Source organism: Mastacembelus armatus, chromosome 22 (genome assembly GCF_900324485.2).
Source record: "Mastacembelus armatus chromosome 22, fMasArm1.2, whole genome shotgun sequence".
NCBI classification, from domain to species: domain Eukaryota; kingdom Metazoa; phylum Chordata; class Actinopteri; order Synbranchiformes; family Mastacembelidae; genus Mastacembelus; species Mastacembelus armatus.
The window spans coordinates 8402757-8426083 of record NC_046654.1 but is presented as its reverse complement, the minus strand read 5'-3'; the positions used below and the strand labels follow the sequence as shown (position 1 = coordinate 8426083).

At 40.0% G+C, this 23327-nt stretch overlaps 1 protein-coding gene across 4 annotated transcripts; it reads right to left on the bottom strand.

The window, feature by feature from the left end:
• Positions 1–453: 453 nt before the first annotated feature.
• On the bottom strand, positions 454–22429 carry asap3 (ArfGAP with SH3 domain, ankyrin repeat and PH domain 3). 4 transcript variants are annotated; one of them, XM_026302322.1, is made up of 26 exons: positions 21998–22429; positions 18628–18700; positions 16305–16450; positions 15052–15126; positions 14330–14379; positions 13687–13810; positions 12557–12642; positions 12157–12232; positions 11082–11168; positions 10689–10798; positions 9884–9953; positions 9699–9786; positions 9304–9352; positions 8440–8606; positions 8195–8328; positions 7947–8038; positions 7671–7851; positions 6706–6791; positions 6496–6611; positions 6347–6414; positions 5388–5495; positions 4971–5190; positions 4093–4384; positions 3232–3436; positions 2967–3094; positions 454–2166 (listed from the first exon to the last, which is right to left on the bottom strand). In XM_026302322.1, the coding sequence occupies exons 1-26, from the start codon at positions 22121–22123 to the stop codon at positions 2154–2156; spliced, it is 2970 nt and encodes a 989-aa protein (XP_026158107.1). In that variant the 5' UTR covers positions 22124–22429; the 3' UTR covers positions 454–2153. The 4 variants fall into 4 exon arrangements, with proteins under 4 accessions (XP_026158107.1, XP_026158100.1, XP_026158123.1 ...); XM_026302315.1 differs by having other exon boundaries at positions 2963–3094; positions 21998–22428; XM_026302330.1 differs by lacking the exon at positions 454–2166 and having other exon boundaries at positions 2969–3094; positions 3169–3436.
• Between the last annotated feature and the right edge of the window lie 898 nt (positions 22430–23327).

The window sequence follows — 23327 nt, the reverse complement described above, 5'->3', positions numbered from 1 at the left end:
CCCTTCAGGGGTCGCCACAGCGAATCATCTGCCTCCATTTAACCCTATCCTCTGTATCTTCCTCACCCACACCAACTATCCTCATGTCCTCCTTCACTACATTCCATTTTCATGTGAACCTAAATTAAAATAAATATATAAATATTTCTTGTGTGGACGCAGATATCACACCATGTATGTGCATGAAACCAGTGTTTTGAGCGTTGTATATTTCTTTTGGATTTGCAGTAGTGTGAGTTCAGACTTTTGTCTGATTTTTTTTTTTTCTCTTTCCTTTTCAGCAAGTTTGGGGCCCGCTGCACATATTATTGAGGTAGGTTTATGTGCACCCACATTCACCAACACACATATAATTTAAGCAATTTACTGGGCATAAAGGACTTTGCACTTGTATAATAGGTCTCTGACTTTATCGTCCACATTAGCCCTTTAATCTCACACCAGATGCACAAATCACACTTTTACTGGACACGTTTAATGTGTATGTTACAAATATAGTCACTATGGTTTACAATCCTACTTATAGTTGTGATCCAATGCAGTCATTCACTGCCACACATCTGATAACATCTGATGTCTCTTGTTTGCTTAATCACTGCAATGTAACAAGATGATATCAGCAGAAAGGTGACAAGCAGAACAAAGTCACTAGTTTGTTAAAATTCAGGAAAGATAAAACGGAAGTGAACACCTGCTCCTTGTCTGCCTTTATTGATCATTGTCACTGTTTGTTTTCAGTTTAGAGACAAGATCCTTTGTCTGAACACTGATTATGCGGCTGTGTCTACTCCCTTTGTTTGTTTTTCTTTTCCTCTCCCTGACAGCCATTTAGACAAGCAATGAAACAGAATACAAGACACATGACAAGTCAGGGGACATCAAATTATCAACATGGAGTAACACTGAAGTAATGATACAGTTGTTTATAATGCATAACGTTAGAAAAGTTGACAAACTATACATCATTGGACATTTTTAGACAAGTATGTACAACAAATTTGCATAGAGATGCTGTGACATGTGTTACACCTGGGCATTTGCTAGTGGTATAATAAAGTGGTGGAGTTTACCTTTCCTAATCCCACTTCTCTTTTCTCCCCTAAAAGTTCCTAAAACTGGAAGCTAATGTGTGGACATCAAATGAAAGTGTGCCTGTGTGCTCTGATGTACAAGTGCCTACAGTAAGTAAGCACGTGTTCACTGAATAAATGACTGCAGTGGAGTGCTGTTACCAACAAACCCTATTTATGTGCCATTTCCTGGAAGAGCAGTCTTTTTTTTTTTTCTTTCTTTTTTTTCTAGCACACTTTCATTATTCCACGTTCTCCAGAGACAGATGCTTTGAGCCAGGAGAAACTGGATCTTCCACTCTGTCCAGGCAGTGGGTAGTGCCCAGAGTTGAGATAGATGAGCTAAAGTTTCAGATCTCTCCTTGAACCACCCAGGTGCCTGGTGTTTTGTTGGCGACAGACAGGCAGGCACTAAGCCATTTCTAGAGTCCCAGGGCAGGCTGCAACAGACACATGGTAAGTTTGAACCACACTTTCACGTCTCTGTGAGCTGTGATTTAAAAGTCAGTTTCCGTTCTGCTCAGAACAAAATGCAGCTGCTGTGGCATACAGCAACATGGTCTATGTACACACTTTGAGCTCTACCAATTCTTCAGGAGATTTCTTCTCAGTGAGTCTAAAGTGCCTTAAAGGGTTTGTCCTGCAGGAGTATTGCCTCTAGGCACAGGTCCTAGACCGATATAGAGCATTTAAACATTTGCAATATTCTATGTTGTTAATCGTTGCAAATGGAAATCAGAGTAGTTTCCATCCAAACCACAAATTAGTACCTAGCAGTGGTTCATGGTTTTGGACACCTGCAGAAACATGTAACAGTTCCAGTATCCTTTGGCTAGTGAATCACCATGTACAGTGTTCAAACTCCTTATTAGTTTGAATTGAATCCCAGAGAACTGTCTTCCCATGTAGATAAAATTCCACTGTGAGACGATAGTGAGGTTCCAAAAAGCATCCCATGTGGGTTCAGGTCCTCTAGTATACCCTAGAAGATCATGCAGTGCTTTCACGTTTCCATATCCCTTCAATCTGTCAGTTTGTGTACATAGTTGACAGGAAAGGTCCCACTCCTGGAAAGGTCTCCTTCTATGTGACCAACCTGAAATAACATATTTATATTAGCACATATGACAATTCTGTGCTTTCAATTTCAGTTTCAAACTAATACAGTCTAATACAATAGTTCTACTATTAAAAAAAAAAAGTCGACAACAAAGTCCACATTAGGAGGAGGGTTGGAGTGGCTATATAGGTCTATATGAGGTGGCTGTATGGGTGTGTAAACCTAATGAAACTGTGACAGTTCCATAATCAGAACTGTGTTTTTTCTTGTTTTCATGATGATAAAGATCCTGCAAGCTTGCTAAGGGAAGGCTCCTTTGGATCATATTGAGGTAAGGACAAGCAACATATATTGTCATTTAGTCTTGAGGATTTCCTGGTCCCGCAAGAAATCCTTCCTTCATGTAGGTTATAATGATCAGTTTTTGGTCAAATGTTTTGAAAGAGGTGCTGATTCGACTGTGTGATCGTCATGCGGTCTGTAGTTGTGCTGCTATTGAACTGAACTAAATTATACAGAGATGTGTTTGTTATTTAGCCTTGCCTTGTTGATAAAAATGGGTTGGACAAAATAATAGAAACATGTCAACATAAAGCAATACAGTTCAACAGCACCACAAAGTACATCTTCCAAATATGATCACACAGTTGAATAAGCATCTGTCAAACAGTTTCAACAAAAACCTCAAAATATTATCATATTCACAAAGGGAGGATTTACTGCAGGACGTTATTAGACAGATCTTGACTTAAGTTTGGTCTACCCTAATAAACCACCAACTGCAATGATTGACAATGGACTGAAAGAAATCAAGAGCTGTAGTTACACTTACCCACCAGTGGGAGTCATTAGTGGCTGTGACTACAATGATTTCATCTTTGAAAAAGGCGAGGTGCTCAGAACTCACTGCTTGGCAGTCCACTAAAGCCTTGACACGTTTCTGATGTGGCCTGCTGCCTGAAACCTGGAGGAGATATAATATATTTCTCAGTGTGCAACCAGCAAATGTATATTGACTGAAATCACACAGGCCTTTACCTCCCCAGATGGGAAGGAAATGCAGGCTGCTCAGCAGAGAGAACAGTTTCCGTGTAGGTGTACCATAGCATTCCTGCGGGGCCGAGGGACACAGGTCGGTGAGGATGATGGGGCTGGGGCAGGAGCTGGGGTGAGGCCTGGACTATTCCCCACTAAACTGCAGTACAGCTCCTCCTGGCTGCCGATACAGATGGGAGACAACACACCACATTTCCCCTGGTTGCCTCCTCCACTGCTGGTTCGACGATACGATGTGGTCTTCTCTGAACTGGAAAACACAGAAGTAATGGGTGAAATTACACGGATCAAACAACACAGCTTCAGAGTTACTGATATGAATTAGATTTTCATTTTTCATTTAAAGCATGTTAAAACAGCATCATTTCTACCCTCTCAACAGGCATGTGTAAATAGCAGCAATTCCATTGTTTCTAATCATAATTCTTATTGTAGATATCTGAAGATGCATTTTACTAGTTATAAACCAAATTGTGGCTATCCATATTGATGTTTTTACTAAAGCATAAGGTACTGTGGTTATTAAATATTCCATTATGGGTATCTGGAAAGGATTTTCATTTGCCTCAAATTAAAATCATACCTAGAAATGGACGAATAGGAATTGGTAGTAAAAATTCTATTGCAGGCAGAAAGTCCAGAAATGGGTATCTCAGACTGAACATTCTGGCTATCCAAAATGCAGTCGTAGATATGTGAAAGCCCAGTACACACAAATGACTAAAGTGACATCAAGAAGATTGATGCCATGGATGTCCTAAATATTTTTGCTATCCAGAAATGTTATTACATATATCTGTAGTATATATCTAGTCTATGAAATATTAAAACAGCTTTCCATAGACTGTCTTCACAGCTTACACTATCAAGTGTGTCAACAGAAATAGGTAAACATGTTCATCTTACCTGACAGGTCCTAAGTGATTCTGAGATGATGGTGGTGTGACACAGCTCTGAGACCCGATACCAGCACAAGGTTGGCCCTCCCCAGTCTGCCTCTGTCCCTTGACCAGACCTCCCTGTCCATGAGAAGACCTAGCAGGTCTCCTCCCGTAGCCTTGGTTCTCTGTATTGGGTGATGGAGGGCTGTGTCTTGCCTGCATCTGGGGACTTGAGGAGTGGGAGGCTGGGTTGGAGCAGCGTCTTGGAATGGGGTTTGCTTCCTGTGTTAATACTGAAATCTGGGGATCTGAGCGACCTGCATGGGGGAAGAAAATTAAGTCAAAAAGTCACCGTAGCTAAAAGGGCAACACTGTATATCAATTTATAAAAAATGATTTATTGAATTAAGTAAAAAGCAAGTGTGGTTTGTTGTCAAAATCTAAAATGTAACTGTTGTCTGAAATGGCACCATGCAGTTTACTTTTATGTTAGCATGGCCAGAATGTAAAATTTGAACTGATCTAATCATAGAAACAGCTTCAAAAAACAATTACTTGTTCAGTTTTTCAGCAGTGGTATTGTTGCATGGTGATATAAACAAGCCAATATTTTTCTCAACATTTACATTTTCTTTGTAGGCTACAGCAGACTGTAAAAAAGTCGGTTAGAATTCAGTATTATATATTACTTGTTGGCAGTGCACCACAGTGATTAACACAGCTGTATGAACTGTGGGATATATACCAGCCCTTTGGTGCAACAAAAGCTGTGCTTACATGTTACTGTTGGCAAATATGTCAATTTATTTGTTGTCATTGTTTCCTGATAAATAAATACAAAGTTTTCAGAAGTGAAGCTGGTTAGGGTGTTTTTATCCAGAAATACCTTATACAGTAACTCACCTCTTTGGATGGATTTAACAGGCAGTGGTGGTGGTGGCCCTGATGCTCCAGAGGGGGCGCTGTTGGCAGGAGGATTTTGGTATAGGAAGTCTAGATTCTCATAATTCTGACAAGGCCTGCTACCTGCACTGGCACCATTAGCTGAATTCCAACAGGCAAATGCATTTCCACTGCCTCCACTGGAGGACAGTGGAGAGCGGTTTTTGGGTAACGGGCTCACCTACAAGAAAGAGGAAAAGAACACTAGGTTTAATTTCTACGGTTAATCCTACAGCTATTTGGGTTAGTTTATTTTTGTAATCTTTTCCACATTAGGAGACAGGAGTGCAGTGGAAACCCCCTATAATGTAAAATTTTGTTAAAAGCTTTTTGGTAAACAGACAAACTCAATGAGTCTGGTGGATGTGTGTTATTTACCCTCTCATCCAGGTCATCCTCACTGTCATAGAACTCCTGAGACTGAGTCTCCCACATGAACTCCACATGGATCTGAGAGTTAAACTTCCCACTCTGGGCCAACTCCAACTAAAACATACACAAGCACAAACACAATACTAGGATGGAGTAAATGTATACTCTATTTGGCTGTGTCAAGTCACTTGTGTTTCAACTCCTTTGCTGGTTTAGTTTTTATTCAGCTGTTCCTGTACAAATATTTGAATGTTTTTGTACTAGTAGTCACATGTTTTAAAATTCATTTAAAAATTAATAAAATGACCCCAATACAGAAAATCACACATCCATATGGATTTTTTTTAGGAAATCAAATTAAATAAAAAAAAAAAAACAATCCCTGAATTCTCTCATTTGTGTTACTTTAGGGTTGATGTTTCAAAAAAAAAAAAAAAAAAAAAAAAAAAGAAAAAGAGTTAAGTAGAGTTAATATCAAATAAATAAACTGTTTCTAGAGTTAACTCACATCTAGATGCAAAAGAAGTGATCACCTCAAAGCAGTTTAATAGAGCCAATCAGTAAAAAGGTTGAATTTTGGGGGAATTTTCTTGTGTAACTTCATTACACATTTATGACAAGTCTGTAAAACCAGCACACAATCAAATTGGATATTACACCGGGCAGGACAGATGGCCGGTAAGAAAATAGAACAAGTTTACAAATGAAACACACTGGGACCTGATCAGGATAAGATTCCTAGTCCTGGGAATTCGTCCTTAGTTGAGCTTTGCTGCACAGGGAGTTATTTTAAGGTAATATTTCCAGCTGTGGAAGTTGTCTTGTTTTGATTCTGGAGATGGCTTTCTGGTAGGTATTTTAATGTTGTAACTTGATTCCTTAGTTGAAGTTACATCCTGACTGTGTGTGTTCCTTGAATATATGAATTAAAACTTAAAGCCAAAAGAGGGAAAGTGGGGTCTCACCAGCTCAATACACTGTGTGTGCTGGAGCCTCCGTGCAACATCAAGGGCCGTCTCTCCTGCTGAGTTCACTACAGGAGACATGTAAAATAAATTAAGTATTTACTGATTTCACCAGGTGATTGAGAAATACAGTAATAGGGTTCAAATACCTGTGTGCAGGGCTGCCTTTGCTTTTAGCAGTAACTTGAGAGACTCAGGTTTGTGGTGCAGGACACTGTAGTGAAGTGCTGTGTTTCCTTCTGCTGTTCTTTTCTCCAGACAGTTGCTGTGGAGTTACCATACATTATAGACAGATGGTGTAAAATGGTACTAGCAAGTTTATCAAAAATCATTATCACACTTTATAGTGAGTTTCTGACCTGTTTTGGCAGAGGAAATCCACCAGCGACAGAGAGCTTCTTTCCTCCAGACGCACAGCAAGATGCAGAGCTGTCTCTTTAACCCCCTTAAAGAAAAAAGTACAAATTGCAAAATTGTTCATCCTCAGATATTCTTATATTTGCACAAAATATTGTTGCCATGTTCAGTCAATCCCATCAAGTGCCTACATATTGTACCTGACAGTCATGGCTAAACACCAGCTGAACTAATGTCAGACTTGACTGTGCAACACATTTGTGTTTTCTAAAAAATGTAAACGATCTGACAGCTTTAAGCATTATCTGCAAAAGCATGGCCAGAAGAAAGACAGATAAGTACATGTGTAATTCAGTGAGCGTGTCTTGTTCTCAGATGTGAGCTCTGACCTAAAAGCTGAAACAATGAACAAGAGACACCCAATACAAACATATATACACACATGCACACACTGTGGCTTGAGCTAATGCTGAGCAGGAAGTGTATGACAAGAGTGAACAATGTGAGTAAAGGAAAGATGACAAGGCACTGGAAAAAGACAACAGAGGTGGAGGAAACCAGCTGAGATATGAGGAAAAACAGGGAAAGACTGGATTAGAGGCCAATAAAGATGGGAGGGCCTCTGACTACCCACCCACATGAACAATGCACACAGAAAACAATCAACACATATTTAACATGCTAAAACTCTCCACACACCCTATCTCATGACAGTTTTTTTAAATGCGAAGGATTTGTAGCCATTGTGGTCACAGTTCTAAAGTAATAGGAACAGGTTTTTGAAACTTCTCTTAAGTGTATAAATTTCAAAAAGGCAAGTGAATAGTCTTATGATGTAGCTATCAATTAAGCACATTTATAATATCTGTAGGAAGGTTAGAGTTTGTCACAAGATCAAATAGATTTGTAACATATTTGTGAAGAATGCTGGTGTGGAAATCAACTCGTGTCTGTAAATTATCTTCACCTGTCCATCGGGCAGTGTGAGTGGTTTGGCCAGGTCTGCTCTCTCAGCGTAAAGCTGCAGAAGAGAAGTGAGGTCACGACTCTTCACAGAGTCATACAGTCGGCCTGGATCTGCTTCTTCTCTACGTAGGACGAACCGACGCTCAGCGTACTTTGCCACAATGTACTCCTTTCTGGCATTCCTGCATAGGCATAGTTTCATATTTTAAAAAAACATGAAATATAAAATGCCTTTTGAACAATAAGAGTTTTGGTTTTAATGAAATCAGGGACTCACATGTCACTCTGTGGCAGTGGTTTGACAGAGTCATTCGGAAGGCCTGCCTCCATGATGTCATTGAATCTGGTGTTGCCAATACTGACAGCCAACTGGAAAGAGGCAAAACACAGCAGCAAAGATGTGACAAACACATTTTAGTGAAAGGCAGACAGTTACATAATGTCTGTAATTAGGAAATTCTGACAACAGCAACTCCACCAGTATTGTGTCTGTGTACTGTGTGAGTTCATGTATGCATTTTGTACCAGGAGCTCAGAAGTGCTCAACAGGTCCAGAGTGAGAGACTGGATCCTGGAATAGTGGACACCCAGCTCTCTGTGGATACCAGAACACTCTATACAGGTCAGAATGCCCAGATTGGTTGACAGCCATGTTGGATCTGAGATACACAGAATTGATAAATATTGTAAATTGTTAATCACACCATGCACAGAACTTAAATTCCCACATTTGCTTCTGCAGTTATTATCAATAGCAATGACTGGCTGACCTGCAGCCCCACAGTCAGCACAAGCCTCATTGCCAGGCATGTGTCGAAGCTCGGCGATGATGGCTCGAGAAAGTTCCTGCAGTCCGCTGTCCTGGAGGTGGAGCTGGTCTCCCCCAAGCGCTGTGTTCAAGGCCTCCTCCTTACTGTTCTGCAGCACTGATACCCAGCTAAAGCACATATGTACAGAACACATTGTTCACTTAGTCACATGACAGCTGGTACCAAGGGAAACCAAAGGATTGATCATTTCAGGCTTCCCCTGAAGATCAAAAGTAATTGGCCATGTGTTTTGCATGTGGTTTATACCCAGTTGTCTAGTGATAAGTCATCATCGCTCACACTTTCTCAGTTTCATGTGTTTTCTACTACCCAGAGTCATGCTGAGCTTCATGGCTTTCATTTCTGTAGCTGCAGTACATTACCCCTTTCCCTCTGTCCCTAAACCTACAGAGCACATCACATCAAAGAATCTCCCTGAAGGCCCACACACAGGGGAAGAGCAGGGGACAGAAAACCCTACATATACTCCCAACAACACCACACCACAACACACATAGCTCTCTTGCTTGCTGCTTGTGGCTAGAAAGAGAGGTTCCACCCAGCACTAGCTGGGCCAGGGGGCTCCCAGAGGACAGCTTATTATACTACCCAATTTTACCAAACCATCTTCACTTATGTGCTTTTCTTTAAAGTACATAGTAAGTACAGTCTTAGCAGTTTCTAAATCTACACTGTGCAATGTCTTTCACATACAGGTCTAAGCTCAAGTAAAGGCACATGGCATGTAACAACTTGCTGACACAATATATGAGATAATGAAGTGAACAAAGTCTGTGTGCAACCTACTGTATATTTAATACTTACATCATACATTCCTGCTCGTCTTCGGCCTGGAAACGATACGTCCGATTATCTACAGAGGAGAAGGGTAGTCAGATACTACAGTGGATCTCAAAAATTTAAAATTATCCAACAGAAGATGAGTGAAGAGGATTTAAAAATTAAAACAATAGAGTGGAGCCAAAGAATTGCCATAAAGGCATAACAAACATACATTACCCGTTTCACAGCACAACAGTTTAGATTAAACATAAGGACTCTCTGGCATTTATCTCCAATATATGTGTTTTGATCTCAAGTTCTATTAATGTGGGGACCAACAGGAAAGTTTCCACACAGCTGCACTGCAGATGACTCTTTAGAGTATTTTATGCTGTTGAAAGTAAAGTGTAAGGGTCAAAGCTCAGGAATGAACCTACGAGTGACCAGGTCAAAGGTCCTCCTGTCCTCTGGGTTTGGTCGCACCTGACAGGTCAGGAGATTCAACTTGGCTGGTGGTCGATTGATCTGAAGACAGATACATACTTATGTCAGTCCATATGGGAAAAGGGGACATAATTCAATTGATAGATTTTTGGTGACAGTGTAGCCCACGTGTCCTCACCGTACTGTGAGAAATGGTCAGACAGCCAAATTTGACTCCACACTTTCTCTTCTGCCATACCTTCCTGATCCTACACATTAAAAAGTCCAAAGAAATACACAATTTAAAAGTAATACAAACACATACACATCAGAGATTTAATATAACAAATTTTAACCTGGGTCAACTCTGTGCAGTTAATCAAAATGCCCTTGTGGTTTAAATAATAAGAAACTAAATACTGTGCTGACCCAGCTCACTTCTGTTCACAGTGCATCACCCTTGATTTCATTATCTTGATCAAATTAGGTAAAATGGCTGAGGATGTGTCCTGTTTTGTGTCAGTGTCCTGAGGAAAGTTTATTCTGTCTTCCATTCGCCACATCCCCTTTTCTTATCATGCAGTCATCTAGCGCTGTGTGTGTACATGTGCATGACACAAAAGCTGGATCCACTCAGTGAGCCAGTCCGCCAATAAGTTCCACAGGAGGGGCCCCTGCTTGAATGTTCATCTGACAATAATGAAGACCAGCTGGCCTAGACAAAGTTAAAGTTTCACTTTCTCTCCCTATTCAGCTCTGACTCTTAAGAGCCTTAATAGTGAGCGCTATTTATTGCTCCTTTGTGTAAATATGAACAGCTAGAATTCTAAGTGAATTCTCACCTTCTGTAGTAACAGCAACTTTTTATTAAGTAAAGCACATTTTGATGTTAATACACATGCTCTTCAAATCCTTATTCTTGTATTTTTAATTCCATTACAATGCTTACATCAGAACTGCTTGTAACCTGATATTTAGACACTGTTAACTGTTGCTATACACACCCATCACTCTTCTTGAGGAGGAAGCCAGATTTCTCTGTTCCATATTTCTTGTTGCCCTGTGGCTGATGGATGCTGTACCCATTGCCAGAGTTCTTCCTGTTCAGGCATTCCTGGGATACAAAGATTTAAAGCATTAAAAAGAGATACAAATGAGGCATACAGAGCTGGCATTCAAGTTTCATGTCACCTCTGCAGATCATAAAAAATGTAAGCAATAATAAACCTTTGTATCAAAACACAGTGATTTAATCAACTAGCTATAAAAGCTGTATACTCCAAGGATATTCACAGTATAATTTTTGTTCATACACTAACATAACATGACCAAAGATTTACAGTATGCCAACTTAAGGTACAATTATTACAGAAAATATGTATTACAAATATGAATACCTCTTTCCCCTCCACTTGGAAAAGTAATCTGAGAGAATCCCTCAACTGAGTGAGCTGTCTCACTTCCTCATCCTGGTCCAGACGTACCTACAACACACACACCCATCATAAAAGCCAGTTTATTCCATGTGATAAAAGATTTATTGGAAGAACAGCATATTTTTTGTTCTGTGTTCATTCGCTAATATGTTTTGTTCCAAGATTTGGGTGTGGAACGACAGCACATCAGAGTTCTGTGTAATGGTCTAAATAATGCAGACCAGAGTTTAATACTGGGGTGTGTAGTCCTAGAAGACTGAACTTTATAATATTAAAGCAATAAAGTAACCAGTCTTGCATGCAACGTAAGTCTGTTTAACTGCAATATTTTTGCATTTTCCCTGGGAACCATGACATAGATTCTGTATGGATTTCCTTTTTGAGGTTGAGGTCTGGCATGTCTGAACAGGTCTGTGTTGAGCCCATGAAGAACCAGAAAAACCTCTAACGTTCCCAGAATCACAATTAACAGTCTGTTTCTAGTGCAAATTTTGTGCAGACTGCAAACCAGTCAGAGTGGTTGGAGAAATAGGTGTGCAGCAGGGAAGGCATGAAAAGGAGGGATGCTTTCAGTTTCATCTTTTGGAAAAAAGGGGAAGCATTTATGGGAAAAGACTCCAATAACAGTCTCTGGCTGTGGGTTCAGCTGGGGGGAACACTGTGGGGGAGAGGGCTGTTGGGAAATACTGAATCATTACTAGGAGTTACTAAAACACCATTGAGAGATTTACTGTGTCTTACTGGACACAGTTTTACCTGTTGTTGTGACTTAGCAGTGGATGACAAATGAATTAAACCTAATGTGTGTGGGTGGATTGGGGGCATGATAACAAAAAATTCTGTGCATGAGTGTGAGTTTTTGAGCAGCTAGCCAAAACCTTAAAGTTTGACCTCTTAATCATGACAAATTTTCTGGCATCATGACAAACCTCTATAATACTGGTTGTAAACATAAGATGACTAACATTCACTTGTATAAATACTGACTGATAAAATGCATGTAGAAAATAAATCAGCAGCAGTTTTCTGTGATTACCGTGTGCACAGAAGCAGCAAGCTTTTCAATGAAGGGCGCAAGATTCTCAGCAGCTTTCAGACCATCCTGAAAGAAGCTGAGATCAGATAAAGAACAAAAGCTGAGTCATGATGGCACTTGAATTCAAACATCCAAGTTCACACTAACCAAAACATCACATGCTGTAGCTGTATACACGTAAAAACATTATGCACTCGGTACGATTAAAATGACAAATGTTAAAAGAGCTTGCAAAATGAAGTGAAATCCCCAAAACCTCAACTATTACACAAAGTCCCTCACTGAAAGCCTGTAGAAATCTGCTTTTTGTCAGGAAACCCCCCCCCCTTGTTATTATTTCACACCTAGAACAAAATGACTATGAGGTAAATACAGGAAAGATGTTTTGGCTGAGACCGACCTGAGCTGGGCCTGGAAATATTTGATGAGGCTCTGGAGAAGATCAGGGCCCTGACGCACTTTCAGCTCCTGGATCTTCAAAAGATACTAAAACCATGAACACAGAAGTTATCGCATTAATAACAGCTTGATGAATATCAACTCTTAGAAACAGAAAAGCCAGATGGATGAACAGAAACATTTGGATATGGAAATTATTCATAAAACTGCAGTTTTACAGTACACAAATTTTAAGCTCATCTTAGGCTAAACATCCTTAATACCCTGTTTTGAGCACATTTTTTAGTGTATCAGATTTTTAGTATGGTCAAATGTGCCTTACACCAGATTAGCCAGTCAGTGAACCAGAAAGTGGAAAAAGTAGAAAAAATGACAGTAACAAATATGAATAAAGTATGAATAACAAACACACATAATGAAGGCTTTATTGTCAGTTTCCATTCTGCCCCCAAATCTAAATTCCTATTTTAAAAAGTTGAAAAAAGCTTTGTGGGCAAGCTAGGTTTTTAGCCCTTGTGGAAGAAATGACTACATTGTCTTTACTCCATGAAACCCATGTCTGAGTCCATCCATCTGTGTATACTTGAGGTGGAGAGAGGCTCAAATGAAGCCAAGTGTTTCTGTTCCGTGTATATTCGAATGAGTTTATGTTTTGCCTGCGTGTTTGTATGTATGCAGGGGAAAAGAAAGGAGTGGAGCAGTTTGCAAAAAGAAATGGAAATTCCATTTTCACTGCCTCTCCTTTTGTCCCAACATCTGGACTCGGTATGGATTAAACTTTTTTTTCGTCAGGGTTTTCTTTACTAGCAACTGAGAGTACGGCACCTGTATGTTGAAATGTCAGTGCAATTCACAAGAACTTCACATTGTAAATTTGGTTTTCAGGTGTGGGTCATGACACAATTTTCTGCCTTTGAACTGAACTTTCTTGTGTATATAAACCAGCAATAATCAATCGTTTACAAGAATGTTTGAATTCATCATACGAATTACTGAAGAGAGACAACACCATTGACACTGGCAATCCAGTCGACCACGGATGGAATATGGAATCCACAAGGCAGACCACCCATGCCTAAGGTATGTGAAAGGTGTCTGGGTCTAGTGTTTTGACTGGCACTAATCACCTACCTCACACATTTGCAGCTGAAAGGTCCTCCTCTCTCTCTCCATGTCCTCCCCTCCATCTGATCCCTCCATCCTGATCAGCCCCAGCTGCCTGCTCTTCTCCCTCCTCTCCTTCTCTAGCTTCCCTCTGATGGGGGCAGAAAAAACAAAAAACAAGAAAGAACATTAACCGTATTCATTCACAACTACAGTGTGCGTCACAATTATTTAGCCATCTGCCTGATCAGATCGTCTTGTAATGATTAACAACTTGAGCATTTTGAGTGAACTGCTCCTTTGCTGGGACAAACAGAAGGACTTTTTTCCACTACCTCAATTAAGTTCCTCATAAACAGATAGAGTAAGAATGTTCATTTTAATACACCATGAGAAACAAATCAAATGGAGACTGCAAAATGCCATGGCCATGGGGAATAAACTATTATCCTGTTAACCTGCTGGTATACCAACTTCCATGACCTAGTAATAAACCAGTGACAAGCATAAATGTGTGACATGATTCTCAGGTAATCACATGTCTCAGGCTTCAGTTTCTATTCTGCAAGGAAAGTAATAAGGCTTAAAGAGAAAGAATTGGACCATAATCACACACAATGCAGCCATATGAATGAGGTAACAAACTGAGTGGGAGAGAATGGTTAATTACATTTTTATGTCATACTCCTTCCAGCTTTTTTCCATCTGTTTCTTGAGTTCCTACAGATGAAGCGAAAAGAAAAAAAAAAGAGAAGAGCTTAAGTGTTTATGTCAGAGGTTGTTATATATGATAAATGAATTAATAAAATACCATCACAAATGGTTAACGTGCAGTCTGTTTGGCAATATGTTACAGTTCTGCCTCATATACTGGTAATTATCTTAATGGATTGAGACAGTTGATGCAGTGATTACTCACATTAGGATTTCAGTAGGCTTTGACATTGCCTTTGTGAACAATTACAATTAAGCAATGCTCGGCTTTCAAATCAGCTGTTTAAAGACGGAAGTGACAGGAGCTCATAGAAGCATTGACTGGTTCTATTAGTCACCTGTCTGCTGGCACAGCATATCTAAATGTAAAATACTGGGCAAGACAGATCGGTTGAGTATTGGAAGATAGTTTAGTCTTACTCATCATTCTGCATAAACAGCCTCATCTTACACAATATTTCAGTCAACTTAGCCTTCCTGAGCTACAATTCACACCATCTTGAATCTTGAACTACTGCTGTTAAAAATCACAAATTAAGACTTTATGTCAATGTGGATTTTACCTTTCAAGCAAGTGGAGTCTCATTGTCATCAAGCAGTTCATTTAAAACAGGCCAACGAGTAGCCAGCAGACATAGGATTAGCCTTTAATAAATTTGTACAAAAATCCAGACTCACTAGTCTGTTGTCCCGGAGCTCTGGCTTCAGCACATTTTCCAAAGGAAAAGCCATGATGTTGTTGAGGTTTTGCACCTGAAATATGTAAAAACAGAGGAAATGAGTAAAGTTTTAATATGCTGCACAATGTTGCAAGTAACCCCTATCTCCTGCAGTATGAGCAAGCAGTCACACACACAGTTCTACACACTTTTATTTTATTTCCCTATGGACTTATATTTCTGGGAATAAGTGTGGATAATCCTAAAAACATGGTGACTCAAGTTGAACTGGTGAGTCATCAAAAGAAACACTGGAAAACAATGTGCTTCATTAAGATTTTTGGGTCCAAAGGAGCACATGATGCAATGAATTCACTGAAGTGTTTGTGTATAGGAAAGCAGAAGTTGAGATCAATTTGAGGTTTGGATGAAGAGAAGATCTTTGGATCTGAGGGGTGAATGAATCACCACCCAGCTCAAGCCAAAAAGGTTGCATGTTACAGTAAGACAAAATTACCGCTAATGGAAACACATCACACCTTTATTTTGGCATACAGTGGCACTTTATTATTAATGGCTTCATTAGGTTTCCAGCTTGACCACTGTTAACATTTACAAAATCTGTTTGTCAATGTCACTATACTCTGTCATGGGTACTGGTGGATTACAACTAAGCCGCACCTTACTCTTAACATAAACAATGTCCAACCACTTCCGTGAGCCGACTGCTGAGCTAGCCTTGATATACTGACACAGGGGCCTGGAGACTGGTGGAATTGTTTTTGTTGGCTTCCTATAGCTGAGGTAACTCACAGATAGTATATTTGTGACACAGAGAAATACCAGTTCCCAATGTCAATACACATGTAAAGATAACATGGATGAATGCATTCAGGATTGCAAGACTGGGACAAGCATTTAGTCACTCATACCTGGCACTAGGTTATACTCTCAAGGTGATTTTGCAGTAAACCTCCTTAAATCACCCTCCTGTTAGTCTTTTGGACCCTTTTCCTTTTCCAATCTGTAAAGCAGAGGCTCCCCTATGAGGCCTTGACACATGTGACACAGTATGTATGTGTCTGTTAACTCACACATGGAGGTCTGGGATGAATTATCATCACCATAGAAACTATCAGTGGGATAGTTTGGAGCTATGTATTCCCTCAATTCTCACTAGGTTTGGTGTGTGTGGTCATAACTCTAATAAGGACAGCTAATTTAAGAAAACCTTCCCTTTCCCTTCATCTTTTTTCTATATTCTTTCCTTACCAGATTTTTGAAGAGGGCTGTGAACTCTCTAGTGAACACAGCCAGGTTGAGGAAGCCTGTGGAAATTTCATTGTTGTCCTGGGTGAGGTGACTATTCCCCAGGTTCTCCAGTACCTCAATATACTGCTCCTTGTTTTCTGCATGAGCTGAAAGACAACAGACATGCGCACACAGAGTGAGTACACACATACACTGTTAAAGGTGATTCAGACTTGAGTTACAAATGCAAAAAATCTGAAAAAGATTAACTTGTCCTGGTGGAGGGAGAGTATGTTAACAACACATACATGTGGAATAAATTAGCACTGGTTTCCACCCATCCTGAAGCAGGAGACAAGCAAACATATAGAGACCCATGTTTCTCTGGGGGTTTAGAGGTCACTTTATAGATCATGACCTTAGTGGGTTTTTAGTCTGTTGAAAAGGGCTGAAGAACCTGAGCTCCAACAGGCACAACTTTAAAATGTTTACTCCACTTCAGTTTACTCTAGCCAAGTTTAGGATTAGATGAGGTCATCAAACAAATATAGATTACAATTTAATCCATGGACGTCATTTTAAATCAACAAAGATGGGCACTTGGTGAACAATTACATCCATGTCTGTTTGCTACAGTCATTTAGAAATATCTAACTTGACTTAGCAAAACCCTAACATTCAGCATTATTTGCTGATAGCTGTAGACTAACAATTTAAGGAAGTAGTGAAGGAACATACAGACCAGACATCTGCAGAAGTACCCACAACAGAATAAAAAAAAAATACATACACAGAAACAAACAGAATTGTTTGGCATTAGATTATTAGATTATCTCTTCTGCACTAATTTGCACTACAAATAAAGAGAAAACTGCATGATCATTAAAAAAAGTACTGTAACAAAATACCTGCATCTATCAAATAACAAACAGGTGAGTCACAGAGGATGAATTTACAGCTGACCTTTAACTACCACATACCAGCAGAGCAAGCCTTTCACTCCTCTGCCAGAACACACACAGACTCTCAGGCCACAGCGCCTTGGCAGAAAAGTGGTACCTAGCAGTTTATGGGAATAGAGAATATCCGACTGTGTGTGTGTGTGTGTGTGTGTGTGTGTGTGTGAGTGAGAGATAGAGAGAGAGAGAGAGAGAGAGAGAGAGAGAGAGAGAGAGAGAGAGAGAGAGACTAAGAGACCATCAAACGACTGTGGGGGAGGAGTGGGTGTACTCTTGGATCTGTATGTGTGGTGAGTCAGACAATCAAGCCACGGTTAACATCAGGACTGATTATGGGGTTCAACAGCATAATGACTAACAATGGGAGGCCTCCTATGTTTGCATTACAGGAACAAACTCATATGATTCTAATTAAATACATTGGACAGATTCTATAATACTGTAAATTGTGTCTGGTTGCCTAATTCTGGGCAGCTGCCTCTCTGACTCATTTTTACTAAAAACCTATGAGTTCAAGCCTCAGAATGGGAAGCAGGTTTGAAAAGTGCAGAGAAAAACAGGATATGTTATGCAGTCCCCCTGCTATTCCTGCGCATTTTTGAGGTGAACAGTAATATCTTATGCATGTTAGCAAGTTGAGTTGACGTAGACCCATGGTTTGGTTATGTCAGTGTAAACTGAGCACCTTGCTGTTGCTGAAACCGCACATACCATTTATCTTAATCTTGACAAAAACATACACCACAAGGCCAAATGCTATCAATGTAAACATAATCACGTTTTTTTTATTAAAAAAAAAAAAAAAAAAGCCTCACAATACACTACTTCCTACATGAGCCCAATGATGTCATCTAAACCTGGCTTGTACAAGAATTATGAGGAGGCTCCTCTATGCTCTGCAAAAAATACTCTGGTTTAATAGAGGCCGACATTTAAACCTGCTGCTGAGATGACCTACTTTAGGACAAGACACTGCATAATAAACTGGCAAAACACATACAGTTTGTAAATGCACCTCTCTACTCGTGTAACGTGCCAAAAAAAGCTTTAGGAAAGGCTAAAAAGCAAACTCTGGGTACGGATTATCTTCAGATTACTATTTCCAAGGTCTAGAATCAACTTCCATGTGTGACTTCAAAGCCAACACAGATGAAGTAATTATGCAGCTACTGAACTCACGTGTCAATACGTCATCATCATGATGACATCTACATCGACTGATGAATAATGAAATGGTTGAAAACGGGAAAAGCTAGCAGGTGTACCTTTATTTAGGATTTTTTTTAAACTAGTAATATATTATGGAGGAATAAGCGGGTATAGATAATGGATAGATGGATTTATTTTGTGAGTGAAGCTATAAGATATTAAGGATTAAGACTTACAGAGTCCGGACGTGTGTATAACTTTGATCACCTTCTTCATCCTCTGCAGAGTTGTGTGGTCCATCTCTAGAGACTGCAATAAAACAGAGAGAGAAGGATTGGTGTGTGAAATTAAAAAATACAATCTTACTTGATAACAAGTCAATTGTGTCAGTTGAGCAGATGTTTATCCTGTCTTTGCCTTACTGCTCTAAGAGTATGCAGTAGGTATGTCTGCTATGTGTATATTTAGTTACCCTTAGTTTTCTCACGATGTGTGACTAAGATGAACAGGTGAGTCAATGCTCACCAACAACATAATTGTGTCTTGCATTATAACGTAGAGCCCCATGTGACGTCAGTGTACTTATTTCACCTGTCTGACTAACTGTCACTTTTTGGGTTGAAACAACGCTTTCTCACATTAAAACCAGACTGTGGTTTTGCTGCAAGGCTCCTTACACAGGCCATTTATTTCACCAAGCTAGACATGCTGCACTCCACCTACACGCCACCAGAAATAGCTTTAATGAGCCAGTAATACGGACTTAACAGAGTCTCTGCCTTGTTAGATGGTGTTTACACACCCCTGTCCTTCCTGGTTAGGTCCACTCCCTAAGTGTTAGTTCACTAATTAAAAGGCAGTGTGGGTGTAATATGACTCTGCAGACAATGAATGGGAAAGTGGAGACTGGAGATGGGAGTTGCTTGATGATGCTGCAGCTGAAGTGTCCTCTGCTTGGCAAGCTGGTTGGAAGACATGGGATAAACAAGCTGGTTCATGTGGGGAGGGATGATATATTTGTTGATTTTTGTGAAATAAATCAAGGTGAATGAACACACACAGACAACACATCCTATCAGTCAAGACAAACAGTCAATGACCACACACTTCCCATGAGTATCTGTCATGACGAGGTCAAGTAGCTCCACCTGTGTGCTTTTGCTCAGAAAGTGCAGTGTCCTTTACAGTGGCATTTTGTCCTTGTATGCAGGGCTGTGTAAACCTGCTCTAAGGGTGTGTTTGTGTATGACTGCTGGCAGCAGAACTTGTTATTTCATGACTAGCTGATATTTGATCCTCATTTACCACATTAACTAGGCATGATGACATACTTACGGGCAAGAAAACCTAAAAAAAACAAAACATTTTAACTTGTTACCAATAGCCTTAGATCTGTTCTTAAAAACACAGCTGTGAATAATATAAAGTCCAAACTAGTTATAAATACAGGAGATGAACCCATTCCTTATCTTTTGCTTTCTACCTTTATCATTGTCTTTAATCAGGAGTAATAAGTAACAAGCAGCTGTGTGTGGGTAAATGGTGTCTGTCTCACCGCCTGCTGCCACAAAGCACACACATGCCCACATATTATCCAAGCCATTAATCAGGCTTGTTCCTGCTGAGCAGACTAAACATGATGACCATAAATCTATAAAGGGGCTATTGCATTTGCATATGTGTGTGCGTCTGTCTGTCTATTTGCACATGTATAGGATTCCAGCATGACTCTCCCCAGAGCAGCTATTCCAGCTATGTATTTTAAAGTCTGTCATTGCCAGAAAGGACATTAACCCCTGATAAATAAATCAGACAGCTGTTGAAAATTGCTCTCTTTAAAAACCCTGGACTCAGATGCCTCCAACTCGGTTCAGTTGTCACAGTTTTGAACCAGTATAGTGTTAATGAAGGCTGTTCATCTCTCAGAGGCCTTTAAAGGCAAACTGCATTAATGAGTGATGTATTAATTGGATTCCATCATTCAATATCAGTGGAATATCATATTGCCTTTATAATAAGTAACACAACCATTCAGTGAGAAACTATATAATTCTCTATATGTAATGTGTATATAATTTTAGACAAATTAGCCTTATGATTTAATTTGGAAGAATAAAACCACAGTGATTCAAACAAATGTTTTGTCACTGGGAAGACAGACAAGGAAGGATTAACTTGTGTGTGGACTTGGATTATTTGTTTTAATGCAGAGTTCATGGCTGCCTCCCACTTTTTCCTCCTTTGCTCAAAGAGCTTTGGGAGATTTCAAACAAACACAAAAGCGCACACACAGAGATCTCAAACAAGCACTGAGCCAAAGTACCAGTTCAAACTGACAAAATGCAAAAACTGGCCTTTGCAGACATGCTCACATGCATGGAAAAACATGTGTGCATGCTTACACAGTATCTTATTCTGTCAGAGGGTCCCACTTCCTTTTGGCATATCTACTGCGCCATGTCTGCGTATGTGTCCCTTCTCACTCTGGCTCCCACAAAAGAAATACAAAGTCAAGTAAGCTCTTAGATGCAATTTTACCTCATGTAACCTTCGCTGTAATGCTGAACCAGGTCAGTCTGAAGTGAATCGACATGAATGCTAACATCCAGCCTTTGTGAAGACTGTACAAATCAAGCAGCCACCAAACAGAGAACATTAAGATACTGATGAGCAGTGATGTACCGGTTTGTACACTCACTTCTAGCTATTACAAATACAGTGTAATACAGCAATTTGCAATAAATCCTCCTTCAGGTGATAATGTCCAGTTTTACAGAGCTGTTGATTGAACAGTGTGATCAATTTGAAGTGGGCTGCATTATAAAGAGAGGTGTTTCAGTTATTTATCCTAGCCACACTGAATGAATGAAGAGGGACAAATTAATAGAAACATCAATCAGTGGAACACACTATAATTCAACAGTGTCACAATTGCATCTTCAAATATAATCACACAGTCAAATGATCACCTCTTTAAACTGTTTGAACATCATCACCTTCATGAAGGAAGATTTAGTGCAGGAGTGTGTGTGTTAGACTGTGTGTGTACCCAATAAACTGCCAAATGAGTGTATGTCTGAGATGTCACTAAAATGGCTCCAAAACAAGTATGAACTGTGAGAGTGTCCAAAGCAGTACTAGTGACTTAACATGTCCTGGCAGGTGCTAAGGCGCACACGGGTAAATTAGCGAGATCAAGTCAAGAGTCAAGATCCAGACAGCAGACATGCATGTAGTGGCCCAAAAGCAGCAGTTTGTGTTAATAAAAACACTTTACCCCTGCCCCTCTGTGCCTTCATCCAGTTGCAGTTAGCATTTTTAGGAATTAAATTACTGTTTTGTTTTCCAGGGGCAAAGTCTCCATGTTTATCAGTTGTGTGCACCTGAAAACAATGTTGCACAACCTCAGAGAAATAGTTTAACAACTCATAATGGTTCATCTTCTCCAGGCGTACAAAAAAAAAAACCCCTACAGAAGAGCTGTAAGCTGATCCACAGGTGAGCGAGGAGCACTTCTTTAGCATTAGCCTGGTCATGCCTACGGCAAAGTAGGACAGGTACACAACAAACAAACGTGCTTATGTTATTTCTCCCCACTTCGCTCACCTCTTCCATGGCTGAGACTGTGTTCCGACAGTCGCTCATTTTGGACTGAAAACTTGAAGTCCCCGGCGAAGATAAATCCTCGTTGGTCAACACCACAAAGTCCGAAATGCTTATTCGCTCCGGCATGGTGTCCGAAGTGTCCGAAAGTCACTGCAGAGAAAACGGAGCCAAAGTTTCACGGGTGCATGTAATTCCCATTTGAAGAAAAAAAGTAGTTTACTCCTCCATTGTGTGTAAGAAGGCTACGGAAAAAGGGGCTGTATCCCTCTGGATGTTACCCCTCTCCAAAAAAAGCGTCCTTACGGTAGAAAATTGTCTAAAATGGACCTGACCGAGTTTAGACTCCACTCACTCAAATGAGTGCGCGAGCAGAGGTGAACTAGCGCGCTGTTGTGCGCGAGGTGAGGGAGCAAACTCCATCATCACGTGGGAATGTTTGCTCTTCTGCCACACTGGAGAGAGAGAGAAATAAAGAAAGAGAGCTAGAAAGAGAGCTAGAGAGAGAGAGAGAGAATAAAGAAAGAGAGCTAGAGAGAGCTAGAGAGAGAGAAATAAAGAAAGAGAGCTAGAGAGAGAGAGAAATAAAGAAAGAGAGCTAGAGAGAGAGAAATAAAGAAAGAGAGCTAGAGAGAGAGCGAGAGAGAAAGAGAAAGAAAAACAGAGAGACAGAGATATGTATAGAGAGAGAGAAAGAGAGAGAGTGAGTTAGCCTGGTCTCTTTCATTCTTCTCATTTCTATGCAAACTTGAGAGAGACTTCTCTGTGGTCGCCATGGATATGCAGAATACCTCATTCATAGACTAAACTGAAGGGGAGGAATTTCAATGCATGAGATGATGGTACTGAGGGGGAGAATAACAAATGAGGTTAGAATTCAAAGATCTGCAGTTTCAGATTTTGTAGGTTTTGCATAAAACACAACTGAAATACATCCAGCACTTGCACAGACTCATGGCATCTCAAGCAACACTTGGCAAGACGTTTTATGTCTTTGCTGGTCTTTGCACCTTGATCCTTTTGGCTGAGATCCCAAAGCTCCATTTCATCTCATGAAAAGACGATTTTTACTGAGGGATTGTTTCTGAAGTTCCTTCCCACTTAAAGTCTCCTGAAATCATCTGACAAAGTGAAAGAAAAAGAGATAGTAGATTAGAGAAGTGGGGGAAACTACAAGAGTCGTATATAGACCTTAACCCCTGCATGTCTGGCATTATGAAGCCTGTCAGTTCAAAGAAAAGAGGTGTATCACAGAACTTGCCTCAGGGAGAGTAGTGATACAATACACTATGAAGTGCAGATGCATGATTTTAGGAAGCTTCATCAAATACAG

Coding starts and splice junctions, on each gene's coding strand:
- asap3 (XM_026302315.1), bottom strand. CDS start 22,123: ATGCCGGAGCGAATAAGCATTTCGGACTTTGTGGTGTTGACCAACGAG. Junction 8,329..8,439: donor TGCTGACTGTGGGGCTGCAG/GTCAGCCAGTCA, acceptor TGTGTATCTCAG/ATCCAACATGGCTGTCAACC. Junction 6,612..6,705: donor GATTTCCTCTGCCAAAACAG/GTCAGAAACTCA, acceptor GTAACTCCACAG/CAACTGTCTGGAGAAAAGAA.